The 25,100-nt window shown below is 33.5% G+C and overlaps 3 protein-coding genes and 1 pseudogene across 4 annotated transcripts; 2 read left to right on the top strand and 2 right to left on the bottom strand.

Moving 5' to 3' along the window:
• Positions 1-392: 392 nt before the first annotated feature.
• Positions 393-17,261, bottom strand: LOC107611564 (putative indole-3-acetic acid-amido synthetase GH3.1). The gene is made up of 3 exons (XM_016313475.3): positions 16,943-17,261; positions 1,922-2,023; positions 393-1,770 (listed from the first exon to the last, which is right to left on the bottom strand). Exons 1-3 carry the CDS (start codon positions 17,242-17,244, stop codon positions 393-395), a joined length of 1,782 nt encoding a protein of 593 aa, XP_016168961.3. The 5' UTR covers positions 17,245-17,261.
• On the top strand, positions 4,621-7,678 carry LOC107611565 (protein FAR1-RELATED SEQUENCE 5-like; annotated as a pseudogene).
• On the bottom strand, positions 8,982-12,708 carry LOC110266062 (uncharacterized). 2 transcript variants are annotated; one of them, XM_088496894.1, is made up of 7 exons: positions 10,557-10,742; positions 10,367-10,451; positions 10,100-10,273; positions 9,861-9,998; positions 9,619-9,743; positions 9,453-9,528; positions 8,982-9,352 (listed from the first exon to the last, which is right to left on the bottom strand). In XM_088496894.1, exons 3-7 carry the CDS (start codon positions 10,253-10,255, stop codon positions 9,224-9,226), a joined length of 624 nt encoding a protein of 207 aa, XP_088353020.1. In that variant the 5' UTR covers positions 10,256-10,273; positions 10,367-10,451; positions 10,557-10,742; the 3' UTR covers positions 8,982-9,223. The 2 variants fall into 2 exon arrangements, with proteins under 2 accessions (XP_088353020.1, XP_088353019.1); XM_088496893.1 differs by lacking the exons at positions 8,982-9,352; positions 9,453-9,528; positions 9,619-9,743; positions 9,861-9,998; positions 10,100-10,273 and adding exons at positions 11,168-11,707; positions 11,908-12,000; positions 12,114-12,204; positions 12,350-12,708 and having other exon boundaries at positions 10,374-10,451; positions 10,557-10,995.
• Positions 17,262-21,063: 3,802 nt separating the features above from the next.
• On the top strand, positions 21,064-22,423 carry LOC107612736 (putative protein phosphatase 2C 52). The gene is made up of 4 exons (XM_016314458.3): positions 21,064-21,192; positions 21,280-21,397; positions 21,480-21,703; positions 22,118-22,423. Exons 1-4 carry the CDS (start codon positions 21,064-21,066, stop codon positions 22,421-22,423), a joined length of 777 nt encoding a protein of 258 aa, XP_016169944.3.
• Positions 22,424-25,100: the final 2,677 nt, after the last annotated feature.

Genomic DNA, 25,100 nt, shown 5'->3' with positions numbered 1-25,100 from the left:
AATTTATTATTGAAAAGTCTTTCCTTTTTTTGTGGCAGCCAAAAAGTTACTGTGATTGACACTCAATAAGCCCTAAACTAAATTATCATATTTTTTTAGGGACAAAAAAATTAAATTAAACAAGATAATGACTAGACTCAAATAGAAAAATAAGAAAATAAAAAAAAGAAGTTTAAAGGTTAAAGCACACAGTTATGTTTTAACAGAGTTAAGCCACGACGGCCAAAAAAGAGAAAAGCTAAAAGCAAGCACTTTTGAACATCACATTAAGAAGTTAATACACAGATACTTCCATGAGATAATAATAATAATAAATTAAAAAAAAGAAAAAGAAAACATTTTTATTGAGATCTAGTTCTAGTGCATGACTACTGCATGGCGGGAAGGATCCTTCAACGACGACGTTCCGGTGTCCAGTGAGGTGCAGCTGGGCTGAAATGAACAAAGACCACCCTAGAGTCGAGCAGTTTCATTATTGGTGTGAAGCTTACGCACCTTGGAACCTTGTACTGATTAATGGACGCACCCCTGGAGATAGCATAGTCCATGAGCTCCTCAAATGTTCCATTCTTCACCACTCTTATTTCCAAAGGTCCAATTGAATTATCTGCAACTCTTCCCTGTCTATAAACCGAGTTTAAAGACTCCTCCATTGCCAAGCAGCACTGGTTTAGAACTTCATTAGTTGGAGGACGAGAAGCGTTCTTTATAATAAGCTCCCAGTAAATCACGTAATGCCCTGGGATCGATTTTGTGTCTGCATAACTCGTGTACTCAACCACCGTCGTGTTGAACTCCTTTAACAACACAGATGCGTTCTCTATGCCTCTCTGAAGCTCCGATTCATCGGTTTTGTCAGAATCGATGCTCAAAAGAACGTTCTTTCTTCTTACAAAGCGGAATTCTGGCGCGGTGTTGTGGAACCTTGTGACTTGAAGAATGTCACCCACACAGTAACGGTTGAGGCCGCAGTAGGTTGTGATAACGAGCTCGTAGTACTTCCCGACTTCGACGTCGGCGAGGTCAACGAGCGGCGGCGGCGAGTCACGGGAGAGAGTGAGAGGAGACGAGTCATCGTGTGGAATGAACTCGAAGTAACCCATGTTTGGCATAATGGTGTAAGAAACGTCAGAAGGATCCGAAATTGGCCTGAGATTAAGACCAAAGTAGCACTCGGAGGAACCGTACATGGTGCAAGCTTTAGGTAATCCACCACTGTAGTAGTCCAGCGTGGGAATGTATTGCGCCATGGCACCGGTGACGATCACGTCCAGGTACTTAGTATTTGGCCAGATTCTTGTGATTATCCGTTCCCAGTCCTCACTGGAGCACTCCATCGTTATGAATTCCGCCAGCTCCGGGTCAGGTTTGAGGAGTTTGGCCATGCATTCCCTTATGGAAGGGTCGGTGATTTTGGGGCTTAGGGTTCCGGTTGAGATGTCATGGCTCAAATGTTGCCAGTTAAGCTGGAGGAAGTGGATGGCCCTGAGAAGGCCGGAGGCGAAGACGGCACCGACGCGGAGGACTTGGTGGCGCATGATGAGGCCGCATAGCATCTGTGTGTACATACTCTGGAACGAATCGGGGCAGAGGATCGCCTCATTCGGGCTTGTGTACAAGTTGTATGGGTCAAACGGATGGTTCTTGAAGTGCTCGCTTTTGTAGTAGCTTGTTAGCACCGGCCGCGCCACCAGCCCTCCGGGGGTCTTCGTTTCTGCCTTCACGAACAGGAAGTGAAGCGCTTTTCCTTTGTCCAAATCAGGGACGTACCTGTGTATGTGCAAAGCGTAAGAACCAAATTAATTAATTAATTTTTTATTTTAATTAATTAGGAGTTAGTACTGTAGCTGATACATATACACGTCGGTTGCGTTGAGTTAATGCAAGCACTGTGAAAGAGAAGAGAGAGAAAGAAACGTACTGGTTCATGACTGGCATGAGAAGGCTGTACAGTAACTGACGTCGGTCTAACTCCTCATGAATGAACGGCATCAGTTTTCTTTCGCCAGCAGATGTGCCAGAACTGGAAGTTTTCATCATTACATATCATCATCATATACATATTTCGTGACTGGTAAATAGTTACGGAAGGTTTTCACATGTTCCAATGTATTATAGTGGAACAAAGCTATACCAGAGACAAAAGGGTTGCAGGTAATTTATTTGTCGTGTTGTATATAGTGTAATTTCAAACTTATCCCTGAGCTAAGAAGGCAAATTACAAAAAGGATAATAAGGAAGCCAATATGCATAGTTGTAGTTGGCTATAAACGGCTCTAAGCCGATGGTCTGAATGGCATTGGGTCATTATTGATTTTTCTTTTACCCAAACCCAACTCTTTTTTTTCGGTGGAACACATGTAGATTTCTTAGCTGGGGAAAGCCCATGGTGTAAGCCTTTGTTCTTTCAATGTATTGAAGGGTATTGTTACAAGGTAGCAGCAGTTGCAGAAAAAGCGGGGTAGGCGGTGTTTCAATCAATACCAAAAATCGGGACACTGGAACAAATGGAGCAAAGACGAACAAGCTTCTTGCCAAGGTGAAACTAACAGAGAGACCTGATGCAGATTTCATGAATCAGATCACGCTTGATTCCAAAGTTGAGGATGAACCGGTAAGTGGAATTAAACATGTTCATGTTGTAGGCCATGGGAGCTTGACTCTTGGTGGTAGAATTCGATGCGTTGGGAGAGAAGATCAGATTGGGGTTTGAATGGGTTGAGTTATGGGTTTAGATAAGATTTTGGGCTTAGCCCAAGCCAAAAAGAAAAAGGTCTTGTTACAAAAAAAATAAGGTTCTAGTAATAATACCTAAGCGGCGACCATTTATGATTTGGGATGAAACACATTGTGTGTTTGTATGAGAAGATGAAGTTCTCAAAATCATCACTGTAGTTATTGTTTTCTCAAGTTTGTTTGTTGTGAACTTCAGTCGGTTGTAACTGGAAAAAATGGAAGCCAGCAGCAGTGTCGTCCAGGACGCATGGTTATGGAGTGGTTCAAGAAAAATTTTATTGACGGAAGAAGGCGATGTTGGTGATGTTGACATGCAGGTATGTGTGGCTTTTAACACTGTGATACCATTCCCGTATGTTGCTGTGCATATGTGATTTACTACAAAACTATTTATGTGGATGTACTGAACTGATTTATGTGGATGTATTGAACTATTATTGCATAAAAAAATTTGATTCGCTGTTACAGTTTTTTGTGTTACGATCACATTTTTATCAGCTTGGTTAGTTAATTAGTTTAGGCAATTTATCAGAAGTTAAATTTTGACAGTAATATACAGACCAAATTTTACTAGATATTATATGCTTATAATTTTCATTGCTTTTTATGTCTTGTTCTTTGACATTTTAGTTTAGTTCAAATAACAAAGTATCTTTTCGAAATCAATGTCACAGGCTCAAGAACATGTTACATGTTTGGATAAATATTAATAAATAAAATAAAATTATTGGAGATAAAAAGTTTAGATAAAGTCACTGTATAAGATTTTTTGGGATGGCTAAATTTTTTTTTAAAAAATACACATATAACCTTAAATTATTTTTTTATTTAGCTATCTCTTGTTGATATAATTATGTATTCATGTATATAAATTATTGTAAAATACGTAATTTTTAATTAGAGAACTAAGAACAAATATATTTTATAAAAAAAATTTAATATCGAAAAAACTATTTTCTACAAGAGATACATAAAATGAATGGGTGTTTAATCATTTTTTGTGTAAATAAACAAATATTATATATGTACTCCTGTGTTTATATTTTGATGAACATATATACTAAAAACAAATGCTGCCTATACGTCGGTAATGATTTATTGGAGTAATTTTTTCAAAAGTTAAGAATGTTACTGTAGACTCAAAATTTGAAGTATTGATTTATTATTTGAAATGATTGGCAAATTTTTTAAAGAAAAAATCTTATTTGCATTCATTTTTTGTTATACACTAGATCGACTCACTAATGTTTGTTATAAAATGGATTCTAGATCTTAAATAAGAGCAGTAGAGAATAAGTTTTTTATCAACATTCAAAATCTAAGAAATTTTTTTATTATCTCAAATATAGTGCATGAGATTCAATAATGAATAGTATAGGATTCGGCAACTTATATTCTTATTTGACAAAAGCAACTTATTTTTTTAAATGTACCATTTAAGATTCATAATTTTTTTTTTTTTATTTTTTAGACTCGAACGGAAAATAACTTAAAAAAAAAGGTCAAATTTACCTATATTTGATCAACTCAAATTCTTTACTTTGAGACTTAATTTGTGCGTTATTTTGCATTTCACTTCATCAAATAAAACAACATTAATAGTTTAATACTTCAAACTTCACTTGCAAGAAATTAAATATGATCACCCTAAAAAATTATTATTTAGGATAAATTAAAGACATTCAATGAAAGCATAATGGAATATTTATCATTTTTTTTATTTTTTAAATTATAAAAGTCTTTTATTTTGCCTAGCTAGGGTGAGATCAAAGAAACGTGATTACTGAAAATATTTACATGGGTAGTGTTTATACATTATCCATTTGATAGTAAAATGGTTGAGTTAATTTTACTAATCTGTTTTGTGTTATAATGTAGGATGGAATGTATGATATGGGAGTTGAGGCAGATGAAGCTCTTGTGCAGGTGGAGGGGACAGCTAGTGGATCCCCAGACCAGTTGATAAATCTGGAAGGTGTTACTGTAGATGATGTTCTTCAAATGGAATTCAACACTCCCGAAGAAGCAAGTGGTTTCTACAACAACTATAGTCGACTGAAAGGTTTTGCATCAAGGCAAGGGAAGAAAATAAGGAATAGCATAGGGCATATTGTTAGATATACATTTGTATGTAACAGGCAGGGTTTTCGAGAGAAGAAATGGTTGGAAAAAATGGATAGGAAAAGGGAGCATAAGGTAGTCACTCGTTGTGGGTGTCTCGCTGAGATGAGGATTAAGAAAAAAGATGGAACCGGGAATTGGTACGTGTCGCGGTTCATTGATGAACATAACCACGAGATGGTATCTGGAAAGTTTGTAAATTATCTAAGATCACATAGGAAGATATCGGAGGTTGAGATTGCTCAGCTGACTAGTATGAGGGGAATTGGGATTAGTATTCCAAAGATATACGAATCATTTGCAGCACAGCTTGGAGGTTTTAATAAGGTTCCTTTCACGAAACAAGATATGTATAACGAGGTTAGGAGGCAAAGAGAATTGCAAGGTGGAGATGTGAATGCTGCTATTAGGTTTTTGGAGGGGGTTGCTCGTGTATATGGTAGAATGTTTTAGCGGTATAAGGTGGGATCGGAAGAGCACTTACACGATCTTTTTTGGAGTGATGGTCGTAGTCAGGATGATTATGCTGTTTTTGGGGATGTGCTTGCTTTTGATGCAACTTATGGACGTAATAAGTACAACCTACCGGTGGTGGTGTTCTCAGGAGTTAATCATCACAACCAAACTTGTGTGTTTGCCACGGCAATGGTTTCATGTGAGTCTCAAGAGTCATATATTTGGGTTTTACAACAATTTCTCGATTGCATGCAAGGAAAATCGCCAATTTCAGTGATCACAGACGGTGATCCTGCCATGAGAATAGCCATACAATCTGTTTTTCCCCAAGCTCATCACAGGCTCTGCGCATGGCATCTTTTGAGAAATGCAACACAGAATATATGTGATCCGCGTTTCACGCAATTGCTAAAACATTGTATGTTGGCAGACATGGAGACCGAAGAATTCGAAATGCACTGGCAGTCAATGGTCGACGAGTGTGGCGTTGTTGATGTAGAGTGGGTGAAAGACTTGTATAGGAAAAAGAATTCTTGGGCGACCGCCTACACACGAGGGAGGTTCTTTGCCGGTATAAGAACCACGTCTCGTTGTGAGTCGTTACATGCTAAGCTTGGGAGGTTTGTTGAGAGTAGGTATGGAGTATTGGAGTTTGTCACTAACTTTCAAAGATGTGTAGATTTTCTTCGTGATAATGAGGATGAGCTCGAATTTAGGTCATGCTATGGTACTCCCGTGTTGCAAACAGAGTTTATGGAGCTGGAAAAATCCGGATGGAGTAAATTCACACGAGAGATGTTTTGGAGATTTCGCGAGTCCCTCAGACGATGTGTTCGGGTTAGGATATTTGAAAGCAAGGTTACAGATCAGTGCCACATTTATAGGATTGAAAAGTACCGGTGACCGGATATGAGGTGGATTGTTGTGTGGGAACCTGTCACAAATAATTTCAGGTGCACATGCATGCGGATGGAGTCCTTCGGGCTACCATGTGTGCATATCCTTGCTGTATGTGTTAGGTTGGATTTATGTGCACTGCCCGATAGCCTTGTGTTGCGCAGGTGGGCTAAAATAGCAAAGTTAACGATTGGATCAGGTGAAGAAACAACGGACCACGCAGCAACTTATAGAAGCAGGTTGGGTGCCTTTTCTCAGATATGCAAGAGGTTAGGACGGGTTGCATGCATGAGTGATGAGGACTTCAAGCAATACTCTAAGAAGCTTCTAAGTGATGCAGTTGTGTTGGAAATTAAGTACGGGTTGAGACCCACCGAACCTATGGTGACAAGCGGGTTAGTCCGTCAAGGGATAAAGGACCCAGTCCGTGTTAGAACAAAGGGCACCGGACGATGTTCCCAGGCCGCTCCGTCAGTTGGGAAGAAGCGATGAAAGTGTAGCACATGTGGCCGACTTGGACATCGAAGGACGCGATGTCCCAATGCACCGAGCCAGGCTTCCTTACGGCCAAGAGACGACTATGTGCTTAATAGGATGACTCAAGAAGTTCAGGTAATTATAACGTTGTTCTTAATGAATTAACTTTTGAAACCTAATTTGCCATGAAACTAAAATATTAAGATACATTAAAGATGGTACTTGATTAGTTTTAGTTCATAGTTATTGACACTCAACTTTATTATTCTCATATTTTAATTAGTGACTCTTGACTAGTGAATTTTTTTAATGTTGGTGATATTTAAATTGTAAAAGAATTGATTAGGTGGTAAGGCTATAAAAATTTGAAGTCAATCTAAAAATTAGGTGGTAATATAATGATAGGACAGGCACTAGCAACACTTGAGTGCATTTGTCCAATCTTATGAAATGAGCTATTAGACTAATAAGAAAGGCTATTGTATCTTAAATGAGTTACCTTAAATGAGGATGGGATCATGGAAGACTATTAGAAAAAAGTAACATTAAATGAAAGAATATTAGGCAAGATTGAAATAACTTGTGGCATAAGTTGTTACATCTTTTAATTTTTACCACCGTTGTCATCTTTCGAAGTTTGGTTTCATGTGATCATTCTCAACCATTTGAATTAGTTTTAGTTTTTAGAATATCTTATAAAATTCAGGCTTACCTCGGTGTATGCATACTATCATTTGTTTTTCTAAATCATTAATCGAATATCAATCCTATTGAATCATCCAAAACTATTTTAAACAAAGTGATTATGTTTTATTCTTTTGTTGTACTACCGAAGTTTAACTAAGAAGGTCTCTGTTGACAAAACTGTTCAACCATGCAGGGTGGCGAAAAACCAGTTCGGACCAGGAAGCGGAAGATTGGTTGTGATCCTTCTATTGTCCACCAACCGATTTTCTCCGAGTCTACCACATGTATTGGTGAATGTAGTTAGTTGCCAGAGGTGTGACCCTTAGGGTTAAATTTGGCTGTTTAGTTGACAAAGTTATATTTTGGATAATTTGTGTTTATCTCTATTTAAATTGGATAAGTACTTGAACCATTATGAAGGGTTTATTTGTTGCATTAGATTGAGTAATGTAATCCGTTTGCTTCTATATGTATTGGTGGATTTAAGATGGATTTAAGCTGTATCACCATATTTTGTCATGGTTCGAAAGACTTTTTTTTAATGTTCCGATTCGTAACAATTACCAAATTTGCCACTAACCAGTGGAGACTTTTAAACTAGACTTGTATGTAGGGACGAATCTATGAAATAGAATGTGGGAGCAAAATGCCAACACTACCATTAATGAAATTTCTGGAGCAGTATATAACAATAATAACTGTTTATCCCTATTAAATTCATTCATTTGTTATTGCTGGAATTTTTTACCTCAATCATGTGTACTTGATAGTCATGAGAGTTTCCTTTTAGATATGCATTTTCATGATCAATTCTTGGAGTTAATTAAAAAATGTATTTCTTATTAGAAATTGGTTGAGATTTGATAGAATATTGTGTGTCCATGGTTGTTTTTACTTTTTAAAATTACCTTTAATTTTGTCGTATCATCTGAAACAGTAAAAAATAATTATATAAGTTTTCAATATTAAGAAGAGTCGGTCTGCTGATGGTAAGGGAGATAAATTCTAAAATGATTGTAGTTACATAATTAAAAAACTTTATCCAAATTAGATTTAAATACTCTATTAGATTTTATAGCTTTCGCAAAATTTTTATTTACGTACTCACAATTAAAAAATTTGTCTTTATGTTAAGTTTGTATATTAGATAAAAAATTTTAAGTTGGTTCTTTTTAATTTTTTTGTTATCAACTGTTTTATATTTAAACTAGGATGTCTTATACAATATGTTAAAAACAAAATATTTTATAGTTAGTCTCTCTTCTTTTAAAGATGATAACTAGTAACGATCTAATTACTTTTTTTTGTCTAATACAATGAATTTATTTTAAAATGTTAGAGTATAAGAACTAAATTTAAAAAATGGTAAAGATAAGAACTAATAAAATACTGAAACCAAAAGATTATTACTATGATTATTATATTAAAAATGTCTCTTAAAATAGCAGTCGGTAATAGTTAAGGAAGATAACTCACTTTTATTTTAAACATAATTGAAGAGTTCATTTTGGCAAAGTATAGACAATTCCCATAATTAAGCAGATTAATATCACATACCATCAATACTATTGGTCTTCATGATTCAGATTCAAAATACATATGCATAGATAGATTTAACAACAGTGAAGCCTAAAGACTAATATTTCACCATGGTTCAAAAGAGGTAACTCTAAAAGAGTATACCTAAGCTTGGAAATGTGAATTGTGTGCTATGACGGGTACCCTAGATCACTATTCTCCACACCAAAATAACTAAACAAGTAGAGCATTACATCTTAATATCATGACAGACCTATATAATTCATTAACATTTTGCAATTCTAAGATAAATAGGAATAATCCATGTTTGCTACTCAATGCTGTGCAGAATGGTGTTCCATGCCGCTGCACTATTCAAATCAACCTTCTTTAGAACCTCGTTGATTGGAAAGCGGACGATGTTTATAGCTGTCCTCATCCGCACCCTATCCGGCATTGTCTATTCATGAAATCCACACAAAATTTAGGTAACGAAGTGAAACATCGGTCGAGGAAGGCAACTTCTGTCCCAATTTTAAAAGAAATCTTGTATATCTTACCATGTTTCCTATGTCAGTGATGTTGAATTTGCCAGCCAGTTGAAGCCAATATAACATCCATGTTGCCGACTGAAAGCTGCCATTTGTTTTCACCATAAATTACTTCACGTTCACAATGGTATCATTCTTTTGTAAACAATGATTCACGAGCTTGATTTTCTCATACCTGTCATCCAGAGTAGGAACTCCTTGTGGATATTGAATAGGTCCCCATGTAGTAGGGTCAGGGGACACAAGCTGGAAGCTTCCAGCGTTGCGGTCTAGCCTAAAAATTTGTGATAGCGCAATCATCTGAAAGGTAAAATAAAATTTAATTAATAAAAAGCTCAAATGACCATCTTTATCTCACCAGAAAATTAGGTGTTACATTAGTAGTTTATGAATATAAAACAAATTTTTAAAACTCACTATGGTTCGCATGTTGCGTTCTCGCCGTTCTATTGTATCCGGTGCCTTGGTCACGTCAAGAGAGTACACCCTTGCATTTGATACATCTATGACCATCAGATACCATGAATGACTTGCTTCGCAAATTGGCACAAACACCTACAACTCATCATTTGAAAGATAATTGTGAACTAAAACTTTATTTGTAAATTAATTTCACAGATACTCAATTACAATAAGATTTCGATGATAAATATTACATGTTCCAGTTGGGTTGTTTCAGGCATCCATCGCTCAAGGTACCGTTTGATGATGACCTCCAAAGGTTTTAGAAGGAGAATATCATTTGCCATGGTAGAAGGAACAAACCATTTACGAGGTGGTAATGCTCTTGAGGCTTTCATGGAAGCCATCATTACAGTAATATTAACAATCTGCAAAATTTTTTAAAAGAAACCATACGTCAATGTATTCTCGGTACCTTCCCGTGTCAATATTATTTCTAAGACTGAAATGAATTAACTCACATCAGAATGGGGCACATAACGTGGACAAAGAGAAAATAACTGCCCTCTGGAAACCTCAAGTTGAGTGAATTTGAACAAAATTTCCCTATGCATGAATGGCACAAGTGAGTACATTTGTTAAATAATGGCATAAAAAAAAGTTAAAAAACTAAATCAAACCATATTGGCAAACTGGTGCAAAAGAAAGTACCCGTAGTTATTAGTCTCATTAGTCTTTCGAAATATATAAGCCGCAAATCAGACTTCATCATACACAAGGTCCATCTCCGGGGTCGGCCTGAACTCCATGTCGTAGGTCTGCACATAATAGCAACAAAAGAAATGCATCAACTCTTTCTTCCTTGAGTCAGGTTATTTATTACTATAAAATACTCTTATGTACTTGCCTGTGGAATTAGAAAAACAGGGGAATCGTAGCTGTTTAAGAGTGGATCTCGTAGGACACTTGTGGGTGGACCAACTTGGGTTATGAGGGGGACTTGATTGTTCACACACCCTCTCATCGAAAGAACTGGTATATAGGGTGAAATTTCAGCAGAATGAGGAATACTGTCATTGTCTAGAGGCTCCATCTTGGGTAGTTTCGTTGGTCTAGTCCTACAAGGTGAACCTGAAAATAACTCACCAACCTGGGTGTTGCAATCCGTGTGGGTTAGGCTCGGAAGTTGCATGACAGAATGCATTATCTAGTTCATCAAAACCTTACATCATTTACAGCAAACTAAATAGTGTAAAATATTGATTGGGGAGAATATGAAGGCCTTAAAGAAAGAGACAACAACTTTTTAAGAGAACCTGTACCATCTCTGTGGATCTTATGACAGGTGAACTCCTAGCGACAGTTCGGGAGATACCGACTTTCGGGACTCCTGTCGACCAATGCAGTTTGCGAGCTAGTGGGGGCTTCGAATTTGCTACACGAGACTTAGGCCTCGGTGTAGAACGTTGCTCGTCGATGATAACATCGTCGTCGTAGTCAGGAGAATTGGGGACTGTAATGTCAAACATCCCTACTAGGCATTCTCCTGCAATGCCTTTTCCATTGTCATGCGACTTGAGTGCAATTGTTTCTGTTATTTTTTTGTCCGCTGGCATAGGGATTTCACCGGCGAGGAATTCATCAGTGTTAGAGTACAACTTTGGACCAGTTAATTGTGCTTGTGATGGGTTCTGCATGCCCTGAGTATTGGTTCTACAGATCCCCGACGTGAATGTCTCAGCACCTCCTTTAAGATGGGGTAAATTGTTATGAAGGCCAGTGAAGTTCTTCACAATATTTAACAGACGCTTCTCAAAACACTGCATTTTATCCTCCATGACAGCAGTTCTAACCTCATGGTTCTACACAAAAAAACAACTAGCATTACGTTTGACTATACTATCAGGGGATGAAGTTCCAAAAGAAGTGTCGGAATAAAAATATGCATGAGATTAAAAAAGCATTTGTCTATGTCGGAAAGCCTTGTCTACCATATGAACACAACATGTACCACATATAACAATGAAAAAAAAAACACTCAAAATTTGTACAGTATACAAACCTGCACAATATCTAGCACCTTCTGGATAGAGGCTTTATCGACAACGTCAACAGCATCATCGGTAGAGTCTTTATGCACAAATTGATCTACTGACTGTTAGAGTCATGAAAAAGCGATACATCAGCACAAATAACGTGCGGCACGTCATCATTAAGTAAAGGACTATAAAATTAACGAAATAAATAGATAAAAGTTAGACACGTCACCCCTTGAATCATAAGCTCCAGGTTTAAGTTATTGTTGTCTTCCACGGAATGCACCTCCAGGACAGACGTGGGGCTCAGTGCTGGAACAACCCTACAGTACAAACAGTAATGTAGTAGGCTCAAGCCAAAAAGCATAACAAAGACTAGTGTGGTTAAACGTGTGATCCGAAAAATGCACTACAACTTATAACAAAAAGGCATTAACAAAAAACTTAAAGCATTGTTGTGGCACTTACGCATCATCCGTCTGAGGCTCCTGTGAGTCATCCGCAGGAAATGGCCGATATTCTTCCATGGTCACAACTTCAGAACACAACAAATATTAAGACTGAAAGTAAAGGAGGGAGAAAGATGTAGACTGGTGCATAAGACCATGCCTCAAATGCCCTATTTATAAGGCGAGGATGGTTCCTTCAAGGCAACCACAGTTGCTTACTCCATGCCTTCTATTGTTCAAAGGTCATGGCCCACAATTGTTGGGTTAATCAATCGACATCAAGCTTTTTTAATTTAACATAACGGTGAGAAATAGAACTGACTTAATATTAGAGTTGTTTAAAATGGTGGGTTTAGCAACTATCACAAACTAAATGGATATTAATATTTTTTTATAATAATTTAATTATTATTCAACTAACATAGAATGAATAAAATTTTTTAATTTAAAGAATTTTTTATTTTATATTGGATGGTGTTTAAAACATCGTTTTAATATAATTTTTTAATATTATAACAATTTTATTGCATAATTATTAATCTTGATGAATAAAATTCTTCTATATAAAACTATTAATATATCTTATATTTTTTAATTAAAAATAAAAAATTAAACTATCATCTAAAGTATTATATATCAAAAAAAGGGGTATTTATGTACTAAAAAATTCTATACTTATTAAAATACCTCAATTCTTTTTTTATATCAACTTCTAAATTTCATTTAATAACATCTGATGATATATATTAATGTGACATATCTAATGTTTACAGAATTGTTATACTAGGTTTAGATATATTTCAATAAAATATATATATTTTTAATTAAATAATAGTAACTAATTTTACTAATTTACCCATCAAAAAGAACTTGACTGACTTAGATCACATTAATGTAAGTCTTACATGCATAATCAAAAATGATCACCGAAATAAATACATAACATTTTAGGAGTACAGACATATAAAATTGTCATTTCAATTTACTTGTTATTTCTCGTTATTGTATCACAATGTATGTTAGACAGAAAAACATATGTCATGCATGGAAACATATACATAAAGTACAATAAAACCTAGAGAAGTAAGAACTAATAAGCCATTAAAGATAACATAATTATCTGGGTGCTATGAAATTGATAAAAAATATTTTTTAAAATCAAAACTATTTTTTTACTGTATTTAAGAATTTTCTAATAATAAAAATAAAAATAAGACTAAAATAAAAAAAAACATTTTTAAAAAACTACAACTAACATTATTTTCAAAAAGATTTTTTTCTAAAAAAAAATATTAACAAACATGATAATAAATTAAAAAAATACTCTTATCTTATTTTATTCAAATATTATTTGAAAGAGTAAAAAAATATTTTTACATGAGATTTCAAAAAATAAAATCATTTTTATTTTTGTAACAAAATTTTTAAAAAAAATTTATTTTAAAAAACATCTTTTTCGTAAAATAATTTGATGAATATTATGTGTATATAAAACAAAAATAAAAACAAAATATAATGTGTATTGCTTAATTTAGCAAGTTTTATCCAAATAAACAAATAGAATAACAGAATTAAAAATATATAAAAAAAATTAATGTATGGATATATTGTCGAAAATAAAAATAAATAAAACAATGATAACTTATTTTCTGTGCACTTACTTTATTTTTCAATTCTACCGTTGCCAAAACTTGAAGTCTCATCACACTGCAAAAATTGTTAATTACGAGTGTTTTCAAGGAGAAATGATTAAATACTACAGAGCATCGGATTAACCAAATCAAGCTAAAAGATTTGGTCGCTGATCCCTGTTAGAAAACCTTTTGGCATTTTGAATGGGAGGATACAAGTTTTGTAGACTTTCTTCATCTATACTGCACTATACCTAGACTGACAATAGCATCATCATTATTGAATTGCAACAGCGCACCTTTTCAAGAAAATGCAACCTTTCCCGCCAAAATTAATAGGTTTAACATGGTAAAAAAATTGGACTGATGGTCATCTCCAACCATTGTGTAGTCCTCACAAAAGCCACGTAGTTTTTCTCTATGTTGACACCTATTATGGGAATAGCAAGAGTTTCTTTCATGTCCTGGATTTTAAAATTTCATGCTTGTGCCTATTTACTAACAACAAAAGTTAGTGATGAATTTAGGGGGAGGGAAGACACATTATAATTCTTTTATTTCGAGCGAAGATAAAAAATGTGAGTGACATATAAAAAAACAAATAATGCTTATTAAACTAATTCCGTTGTTTATAAAAAATAAAAATCTTAATAAACGCTTATTTTTAATAAACGAAATAATGCTTAGAAGGACACCTACAAAATTTCCAAAAATAAATTATTTAAATATTTTAAATAAAAAATTTATGTAGCAAGTACAATTTTGTAAATAAATATAAAATAATAAATAATTAAATACTTATTTTAAATAATATATACAGCTTAAAAATATTTAAATTTGTTGAAATTAAACTGAAAATAATTATCAATTATTACTTTAATATGTGTAAAGTAAGATATTTTTTATCTGTTACTTAATTTACTAATAATTTAAAATTAGTTTAGAGTTAATTTTTGTTTTCATATATTTTTTGTCATTACTTATAACATTTTTAGGATTTGAACATCTATATGTATGATTCAACTGGGTACAAAGGCCTATTATAAAAAAAGGATAAACAACATTAATAAACTAAACAGATTTAAATATTAGATGACACTGTAATAGTATATATTATTTTTGAGGGTTATATGAGTAAAAAAAGAATTTAAATTCATCAAAAAAACAAAATTTGACACTATTTTAAGTATGAAAATATATGTATCACAAATATCATATGCATCACATATAATTTTTTTTTTTTTTGCGCCACTGTCTCATTAGAATTTGTCTGTACCTCTTAGGGTTGGTAATCTATACCTTATTTATTTATATTTGTTGCGTGAATAATTATAAAGAAGACAAAAAAATAAACTATTTTATCTTTTTACTTTTTACTATTTCTAAAAAAATAAGGTCTTTTTAAATTTATATTTTTACCTAACATATTTAAAAGATGAAGACAAAGATAAATATTTATGACACTTAAGTAAAATTTATCTTTCATAAATAACTAATGTGTATTTTGTTTTATATATAATTTTTTGATAAAAAAAATTATATCTATTAATTTTTGAATTATTATTTCTAAATAAGATAGATATATATTTATTGTGTACTTTTATAATTTAGTATTTTAAATGTCTTTTATTTTTATTGATTATATTTTAACAAAAAAATAATGATATAAATAAAGTTAGGACAAAATTAAAATGATAGAAAATATTTAATTAACAAAATAAAGTCTGAATAATATACTTAAAAAAATAAATAAATTTATTTTAAATAAAACATAATAGGAAAGCAGCTGAACATGCACGATTGTATCTGTTGAGCCGCTAGTTTCTATGTAAATTGAATTCATCAAATTAGAATTACTTTCTCTGGTATTAAATCGAATTAATCTTATTCGAATTAGTAGGATAAATAGGAATTCAAAATTGATAACTTTAATTTATGAAGGAATGAAATTCGATACAAGTAAATCGACACATGCAAATTTACTTGAGTCTAGATGTATTGATTTACTTGTATCGAATTTTATTTCTTCATAAATCGAAACTACCAATTTCGATTTATATATCATTTATCTAACTAATTTCAGTCACATTGATTCGATTTAATACCAAAAAATATAATTCAAATTTTATGAATTCAATCTACATACAAATATATATAAATATGCGTATGTTTTTTTATTTAGGACTTTCATATAATATTTAAATTTATTTAGTTTATTAATTATATTTATCTATAAAAAAATGAGACTCACCTACATGTTACATGTCCCTGCTTGTGCTTTTCACCACGTAATACTGTGTCCGTCTTTAAAACAAAATTTAAACAAGGAAAAACATTAGTAAAGATGAATTTAAACAACATAAAATATAACAATTAATTTCAAATCAAACTTTAATTATTCATAATAAAAAAATAATAAATTATTCAATATTCACTTCTCATGCAATGTGGGTTTTCAACGTCTACCTCGACAATATATTGGCAATAATAATAGACTTTCCTACTATTTTGAAATACATTAAAACACAGTAATAACATAATTTTTTAATATCTAAAATCATTATTTTCAAAACATGTAAATGGGCTTAATTTGTTTCTTCTTTTAAAAAAACATATTTTTTTATCTATGTTATTCTAAACGGTCCAAAATGCGGCCCATTCAATTCCACTAGCCTGAACAAACAATATAGTAATCGACTCACATTAATATCACGGCTGGCTTAAAAGCTCATTAGGACAAGCTAGACATTATCATGTTCAATAAATGAGTAAATGGATCAATCAGTTTGATTCCACGCTGATTCATTTCGTGTTATGCACACAAAGATTTATATCCACCAAATCTGATCCTTCCATTTAATTTATTCATAAAATGGACGGTGATTAAATTTGGTATAGCTTAGTTCCAATAAAGTGGAATGGAACAGGTGAAAACTTTCCAATAGTTACTGTGATCAATGTGTATATACAGAATTACATACCTCGTGAGGAACTTAGAGATTGGGTAAGCGCAGAAGATTGGAGAGCGGTCACCATTTACAATGCGTTGGATATCAGGCTGAAGATCCTCGTAAGTAACGATAGGAATTTTGGACATGAAGGTCTTCCGGTCAGTGGCTCCGTTTAGGCCAAATCGCTTCAGATACTCTGTATCGGCGTTCTGGCGCAGAATCTCCTCCAAAACTCTCTCCTGGACCGAGTCGGTGTTTTTTGTGACCTCCTCGATGAACTGAAGAGCCTTTGCGCTCTTCTCGTCACAAGCAGGTGCAGAATCACAAGCCATCAATGGAATCAAGTTGATTATAGTGGAAAATGTGGAAAATGAGTGTGAGAGGAGGGGGGGGGGGTTCTTGTTTTTATAGTGGAATTTGGAGGCGTAAGACTTGGGGCAAGGCAGATCATGGGAAGCCACGTTGAGAAGAGAGGGGCCAAATAGCAATTTTGGAGGGAAGCGTAGGGAGTGTGAGACAAGAGATTAATTTATTTTGTTGGTGTAAACATGGCTGGGGAAAATGTGGGCCCATGAACACGTAGGATCGCCACGTCATCAAGACCTTGTCGAAGACGATTTCTCGTTCGTCATGGCCGAACCACGCCGCCATTTTCCTTGCAGAGGTTTGTTGGTCTCCGAAAGCGACCAGTGCCGGCTGTTCCCTCTTGTAATATTGTATCCCATTTCATTCAGCAGACGGCCCAAGGCTTAACTACACTACTCACATCTGAATTGTGATAAAATAATTTGTTATTGGTCTCGGTTATAATTATTTTTTTTTTTTTACTAAAGATAAGAGACTCGAACTCGCAACTTCTTAATTGAGTATGAGAAGATTATGCCATTTGAGCTGTTACTCATTGGCAGTCTCGGTTATTATTAGTATCTGAATTTTATTGAATTTAAGCTGGCTAGAGCTTAATTATTACTATCTACTTATTACAGAATAGAAGCGTTTTACCATCGTAATCTAGTTTTTGTTTTGTTATTTCAGTCCAAACATCCAAAGATGATTCTATTTTAACCTTATAAAAATTTTGTGTTTTGATATAACTTACATATATTTATGAAAAAATTACAAGAAACAACGCTTTTTTTAACAACATAAATAATAAGTAAAAAATATTAATTTTAATTCTAAAATTTAAAATTTAAATTAATTAAGTTTATTTATGTTTAGTAAATTTGAGTTGTAGTTCATGGTTCACGCCGTTCGTTTTCGGTCTGGAGAAGAGCGACGCCGATGAAGGTCCTTGTTGACGAATCAGCGGCGGTGAGGAGGTTTCCGACAGTGACGATAGGAGTTTGTTGACGACCAAGCGACGGCGGCGACGGATGACAATAGAGGGTTTGGAAGAGAAGTTAGTGCTTTGGTAAATTAGAGTATATTGAATGGTAAAAATTTTTAAATTACTAAATAAAATTAATTTTATTGGGCCAAATTTTTAACCCATTGTTTATGTTGTTGTCTACCTAGCAAAGCTGGTTATTATATTTGATTTTAATCCTAAAAAATATAATAATTTATTTTCAAGATTTAAACTAAAGGGGGACTCACATAACGTTGGCAAAAACAATTTTTTTTAAAGTTGCTGACGTGTCACTCTATAATTGGTGTTTTATAAAAACAATTAATAAAATTTATTTTTAAACCAAATACTTTAAATCTGGTTTGACCCAATTGGTTTAAATAAACCGGTCCGATTTTTTTCCTTTTTTTGTCCTTTTCTTCAATCCACCAAACTATGTCGTTTCACAATTCCTTCTCCTCCCTCAACCTCACACTTTCACAGAAGCTCTATCATCTCTCATATCTCATTGACGCGAGCCCAGATTTCTCCTTCTATCAGCATCATCCGACAAGCTCGTCGTCGGTCTCCTCCGGTATCCGATCTCGCGTGCCTTCCTTGCCGTCGTCGTCACAGGCGGCAGTAGCAGCAGCTCCCGGACCTGGACGTCGTCGCCGCTCCGTATCTTGTCACTGCCTCGCAGTCAGTCTCGCGCCGTCATTGCGCCCGTCGACACCGACACCGAAGCAGCAGGTCCCCGACTTCCTCCTCGCCTTCAGCAACTCCTCGGCTTCCTTCGCACAACCTGGTCCGAATTTGGTGAGTTTTCAAAAAAATTTTCCTGTTCGTCTCTTTTGTGTTTGGTTGCTGTGTTTGATTTTTTTGTCAAAAATAATCACATTGAGTGAAGATCACCAATATGGGCACATGTGTATTCATAAAAAGATGAACTGTATGAATAATTGAAGCCAAATTTGGGGTTTTTTACTATTTTATTAATAATTGTATAATTGGGATCAAACAGAATTAAATGGGTTATGCAAAAAACTAGTACCTAAAATAAATGGATTTTGAAATAAGTAGTGATGAAAGGGAAACAGTAATATAAAATTCTTGCTTTATTACTGTCTTAGCGACTCCCTGCAAATTCAATGCTATTAGGACGTAATGGAAAACAGTGAAGAATTGTCCTGTGAAGAATGAGGGTGACAATTTGGATGATAAGATTGGTGGTGGCACACAGGCTAGCTTTGGTGCAGAAGAGGTCAGTCAAATTCAAAATGGCATTATGCTTTACTTGAATTAAAATAACCTGTTAAATTCTATGTTGTAGTTATACTTGATAGCAAGTTTGACTTTATGCCTTCTTTTGTCATAGGAGCTTCCCAAAGACCTTATGGCTTCTCAAGGGACGCAAGCTAGCTTCGGTACAGAAGAGGTTAGTAAGATACAATATTACATTAGTGGTTACACGAATTAAAATAAACTGGTAAATTCTATGCTGTAGTTATACTTGATAGAAATTTTGACTGCATGTATCATTTTTTCTTAGGAGCTTCTCAAGGACCCTATGACTTCTCAAGATACATCAGCAGTGCCAAATACAGAAGTAAATGCATATGTGCAGTTAGGGTTTGGAATAGGTGACTCATAATTGATTAATAGCCATGGGGCTCCCATCCCACCATATGGAAGTAATCAGTGGCTATTACAGGTATCAATAATAAGAGATGAATTATTGCATTGTTATAACTTAGTGATTAGTAAATTTTAAACTATTTGATATCTATTATGATTCGCTGAATTCCTTTCTTTTGATCTCAAATTTGTTTGTGCTGTGGAGAACAGGTTGTACAACAAGGACAATATCCGAAGTTCAATGGGATGCAGTCGTGCATTGAGGTTGATATATGATGGGGACTGCTAGACTGTGTATCAAAGAAAAACCAGTAGCAATTTAATGTTTGGTTGTACTCCATGAGAATTTTTTATTTCTTGAATCATTGTTTGAGCATTTTAGGCAATTTAATACCTTCTGATATAGGTGCAGTAACAGATTGTTAAACTGATTTATTTTCTTTTTTACTTTCCAATTGTCATGACAGGTTTATTGTCTTAGTTGGCTATGAATATTTCAATAACAGATTAAATATGCAAATATTTCTTGTGTTTTACATCAAGCCTCGTTAGTTTTGATAATAAAATTTGAATATCCTCAATCCAAATCCATATCATGGCTTGTAATTAAAAGCCAGACGTAATGGATAATTCGATCTGGATATAGTGATTAGCACTTGCTGGATGAAACAGCATTATGTGGTTTATTTATATAGGTGGTGTGACTCTATCAATGCTTATGCTAATTTATTTAAGGCTATTTCTTCTTGTATTTTGTTTCTCATTTCTACATTTTATAAATTGGTGTCCTTTCTTGTCTGTGTGTATTCTAGGCCAAAATTGTTTGCTTTTTGTCTAAAAAAAATTGGTTTTTGTTCGTTATATTCTTCCTCCTTGCTATGGAATGAGAAAACTTGGACACTATCACAAGTGTGTTGCCTTACTCTTTATTTTGATATTCTATTCTATGAAGATTTATGTTCTGTTCTGTGAAAGAAAATGCATAGAAATTTAGTTGTTAACCCTTTTGAAAATTGAAGCCTTTTGTGTTCTCTGCTTTTTCTACTTAAGTTTAGTTTTCCAATGCATAGTTTATGGATTAAATTAATGTCAGGAGCCTCAGAGTTTGATGTTGTCAATGTGATTCTTGAGGAGGGACCAATCATCCTACATATCTTTAGTATATTCTATCACTTGGTTTCACATGTTAGTAAATTCCATGTGGAGAGAAGCTTTCATGAAGGCGTATAAGGCCATGGACAAAGAGCTAAGGTCTCATCCGAATCTGGATTGTTTCTGTAGTGGGAGCACGGCTGTAACCATAGTGAAGCAGGTAGCAGCTCAATGAGTAGTGCATTCAATTGCTGCATATACTTCATTGCTTCTTTTCACTGACACTTCTATGTTGTTCACTTTCCAGGGATCAAATCTGTTCATGAGCAACATAGGGGATTCCCGAGCAATCATGGGATCCAAGGACAGCAATGACTCCATGGTGGCAATTCGGTTGACAATTGATTTGAAACCTGATTTGCCAAGTTAGTTTTGTCATCATTGTTCATCCTTTATCAGTTCAGTCTATGTTTTTGCTTTGAGATAGCTTATCTGAATTTTTTACAGGGGAAGCTGAAAGAATCAAAAGGTGCAAGGGCAGGGTATTTGCCTTGCAAGATGAACCAGAAGTTCCAAGGGTGTGGTTACCTTTTGATGATGCACCTGGATTAGCAATGGCTAGAGCATTTGGCGATTTTTGTTTGAAGGATTACGGTGTCATTTCTATACCAGAATTTTCTTACCGGCTTCTTACAGACAAAGACGAGTTCATTGTTCTTGCCTCGGATGGAGTAAGGCTTTCGAAAATATATCTGCTTTTATTTGTTCTTGTGGTCTCAGTTGCCACAGTAATGTTACAATTATCGGTAAAGCCTCTCAGCATAGAGCATTTGCAGCATTTTCTGTTTCCTAGATGCATAGTTTTTTCTTGTTTTGTAGTTTTGGACCATGTGAAAGTCATCAAAGCAAAGTAACTTAGTTTAAGCTATGTATAACTTGCTGTAGGAAAATTTTGCTATGCATAATAGTTCTACCCATGTAAGCAAGAAAAGCTGTCATTCTCATCTATGTGTATGTTTACTTTTGTAAGTGAATAGACATATGATATGATGAATTTGAATCCAACACTTGAAAAATTTTTAACTAGTTCCTGTGTTTTTTTTAAGGCTACTTATGCTTAATATCCATCTTGGTATTTTGTGCAGGTCTGGGATGTGTTAAGCAATGAAGAGGTGGTTGAGATAGTATCCACGGCACCAACTCGAGCATCAACAGCAAGGGTTCTGGTGGATTCTGCAGCCCGAGAGTGGAAACTCAAGTATCCCACGTCAAAGATGGATGATTGTGCTGTTGTATGCCTTTTTTTGGATGGTAAAATGGATGTGGAATCTGATTGTGATGAGCAATGCTATTCTTCTGCAACAATCCAAAGCAACCATTCGGGTAATCCAGTTGAGTCCGATGATGGTCAAAAGGCCGAGCCTTCTTTGCAAAGGAACTTCACTGTATGAACCTCGGAAGAAAATCAAACCTATGGAGGAATATCTGTTGATGGTGAGGATGGAGCTTCAGCAGCAGTAGCAGCTGAAGATCAAAATTGGTCGGGTCTGGAAGGTGTCACCCGAGTAAACTCATTGGTCCAACTTCCTAGATTTTCTGAGGAAAAGCAAAAGCAAGCCTCATAGAATATTTATTAGTGTCAATCACGGTAACTTCTTGGCTGCTACAAAAAAGGGAAAGACTTATATTAATACTATAATGTGTTCATTTTCTCCAATAAGGCAAAATGTTATGTTTAATAGCAATAGTATAGTACATTGGAACTATTTAATGCAAAATATGATTTCATTTCATCATTATATAGCATAACAATATCTCGGAATTATCTTGTTATAAAAGTTAATTACTTCTAAAAATTAATTTTTTTTATTATCTTAATGATCATATAAAATTATCCTAGCACTCCTACGGATTAAAATTAATTGAGTTTTATTAACTATTTTCCTAAAAATATTGGTTACAAATTTAAAATTATTTCAAATGCTAGAAAGATTGAATTTGTCACTATTGAGTATTGATGATCTAGAGTTTTTATCTTCTTAACCCAGAGATTTTATTTTAAAAATCTTAACTAATTTATTGTAGATTGGTTTAAAATTTTTAAATTAATTTTATTATACGCTTTTGTAGATTTCCGAATTTTAATTGAAACTCACCTTTACTAGCTACTTGGCTTGATTGTATTTGGTATTGATCAAAGACCTTTACAAAATAATCTTATGCCTAAGGTTTCTTTAGCATTATTTTGTCCTTTTTTTTCCGAACATGAATTCTGAAGCTAATGTATAGAACTATAAATATTATATACATAAAATTATAGATATTAAATTAAATAAAATAGTTTTAAAGATCATAATAATTTTACTACAAATTTCAGGAATTAGTAGATCATAAAAATAATGTAAAAAATCAACTATCTATAATTTAATTCAAATAAAATATATATAAGAAATTATGATGGTTCTTTGAATTTGACCATGCTTAAATTCTTTTGCTGATGCTCGGTATATAAGGTGAATGTTATAGTATTACACGATAGGAAGTTTCCTTAGTGGAAACATGGAACAATTAATTATTTAATTATGAATGATTGTTTGCAACTAAAGGGAATGTACCCTATGGCTCTGTATTGGCCATTTTTAGAAAAGCAGAGTGAGAAAGAAACCGAGTGATACCATAGTCAATATCAACCCGTACTTACATTAAATTTCATTTACACTTTTCAGTTTGGATTTGCTTATTATACAACCCATAAATATATTAATAACTATTTGCGAGTTCAGTTTGGTTATTAGGGAAGGATCATATTCATACGGTAACTCAGGTGAGAAATTGTTGTTAGGAAAATAATTTCAAATCACCTATTTTTTTTCTCTCTCTCATACACAGCATGATTTTTTTCTGTCAATTCCTTAATTTATGCTGTTCTTTTTATTAATGGCATTTCAATATTAATATTTTTTTTGTTTGTTTTTTTCCTCTCCTTATGTTGTTTACAAGGCATTGCTTACAAAGGCAGCCTCTAACGATCCTAAAACTGGTTATATTTTAATTGAATTTTTAGGATATGTTATTCTCTGGTTTGCTTTCTCTATATTCAAACAAAGAAAGGTATCCATCTTAGTTTCTTAGTTCATTAGTACTATAATAATGCTGCAATATAAATTATATAATTAATAAACCTGATGAATACAATGTCTTGTTATTACTGTTACTACAATTTCTTATTACCAAAGCACTAATATGTGTTAATATTAGGCTACGGATTCATGTTTCTTTAAATCAGGCTATGGATTCTCGCTTCTTCAAATCATTGTACAATGCATGTTATAGAAGTTTCATTATAATCATTAAAGTCAACTTTGTTTTACGCACATAGTCTTCAGTCTTCATCATGTAATATGAAATTAGTTTTTTTTTCCCTCTTAATTTCTTATCCATTAGTAATAAGTTGTATTCTTTTAAAATTAAGTATATTTATAGTTTAATTTATTTTTAATATATATTTTATATTTTAATATATATTTTATATTATTGATTGATTTTAGTATATACTAGTAATTCAATATAGATACTATTGTATTACGATAAAATTATTATTAATAAAATATTTTAAGTATTTTTATTTAATAAGTAAAAAATAAATATATTAAAAATTAAAATTTTGTGCTTTAAAAAAATTAATTTATTATCTTAACATATGTCTTTAAAACACATATTAAATAAATCCTATAAAAAATTATAGCAGTTATATTAACTTTCATATAATATCAGTGTTATATGTCATTTTAATCAATTTTTTTTTTGTAGTGTATGTTGCTACTTATGATCGGTGGACAATTTTAGAGGCTATATAAAATACAAAAAACAAAAGGATAAAATTTAGCAGTCAAAAAGTCTTTCCCTTTTTTGTGGCAGCCAAAAAGTTACCGTGATTGATACTCAATAAGCTCTAAACTAAATTATCATATCTTTTTAGGGACAAAAAAATCAAATTAAACAAGATAATGACTAGACTCAAATAGTTTTAGAAATACTAGAACCTAAACCAATTAGATACAAGGACTTGATTACTAAATGTTAAACTATATAACAATCTAATTAATGAGACATGGAGTAAAGTCATAA

This window comes from Arachis ipaensis, chromosome B8 (assembly GCF_059453495.1).
Source record: "Arachis ipaensis isolate K30076 ecotype BB chromosome B8, ASM5945349v1, whole genome shotgun sequence".
NCBI lineage: Eukaryota > Viridiplantae > Streptophyta > Magnoliopsida > Fabales > Fabaceae > Arachis > Arachis ipaensis.
The sequence above is the reverse complement of the archived record's forward strand: the minus strand, read 5'-3'. Positions and strand labels throughout refer to the sequence as shown.

Bases quoted from the DNA above. Each gene is read 5' to 3' on its own strand.
- LOC110266062 (XM_088496893.1), bottom strand. From the start codon at position 12,408: ATGGAAGAATATCGGCCATTTCCTGCGGATGACTCACAGGAGCCTCAG. The intron at 12,205-12,349 runs GTAAGTGCCACA...TTTGTACTGTAG, and splicing joins GAGCCTCAGACGGATGATGC to GGTTGTTCCAGCACTGAGCC. The intron at 11,708-11,907 runs GTTTGTATACTG...TTTTTTGTGTAG, and splicing joins AGGTGCTAGATATTGTGCAG to AACCATGAGGTTAGAACTGC.
- LOC107611564 (XM_016313475.3), bottom strand. From the start codon at position 17,244: ATGGCTTGTGATTCTGCACCTGCTTGTGACGAGAAGAGCGCAAAGGCT. The intron at 2,024-16,942 runs GTATGTAATTCT...GAAAACTTCCAG, and splicing joins ATCTCTAAGTTCCTCACGAG to TTCTGGCACATCTGCTGGCG. The intron at 1,771-1,921 runs GTACGTTTCTTT...GCACATACACAG, and splicing joins CTCATGCCAGTCATGAACCA to GTACGTCCCTGATTTGGACA.
- LOC107612736 (XM_016314458.3), top strand. From the start codon at position 21,064: ATGTTAGTAAATTCCATGTGGAGAGAAGCTTTCATGAAGGCGTATAAG. The intron at 21,193-21,279 runs GTAGCAGCTCAA...TTCACTTTCCAG, and splicing joins CTGTAACCATAGTGAAGCAG to GGATCAAATCTGTTCATGAG. The intron at 21,704-22,117 runs GTAAGGCTTTCG...TATTTTGTGCAG, and splicing joins TTGTTCTTGCCTCGGATGGA to GTCTGGGATGTGTTAAGCAA.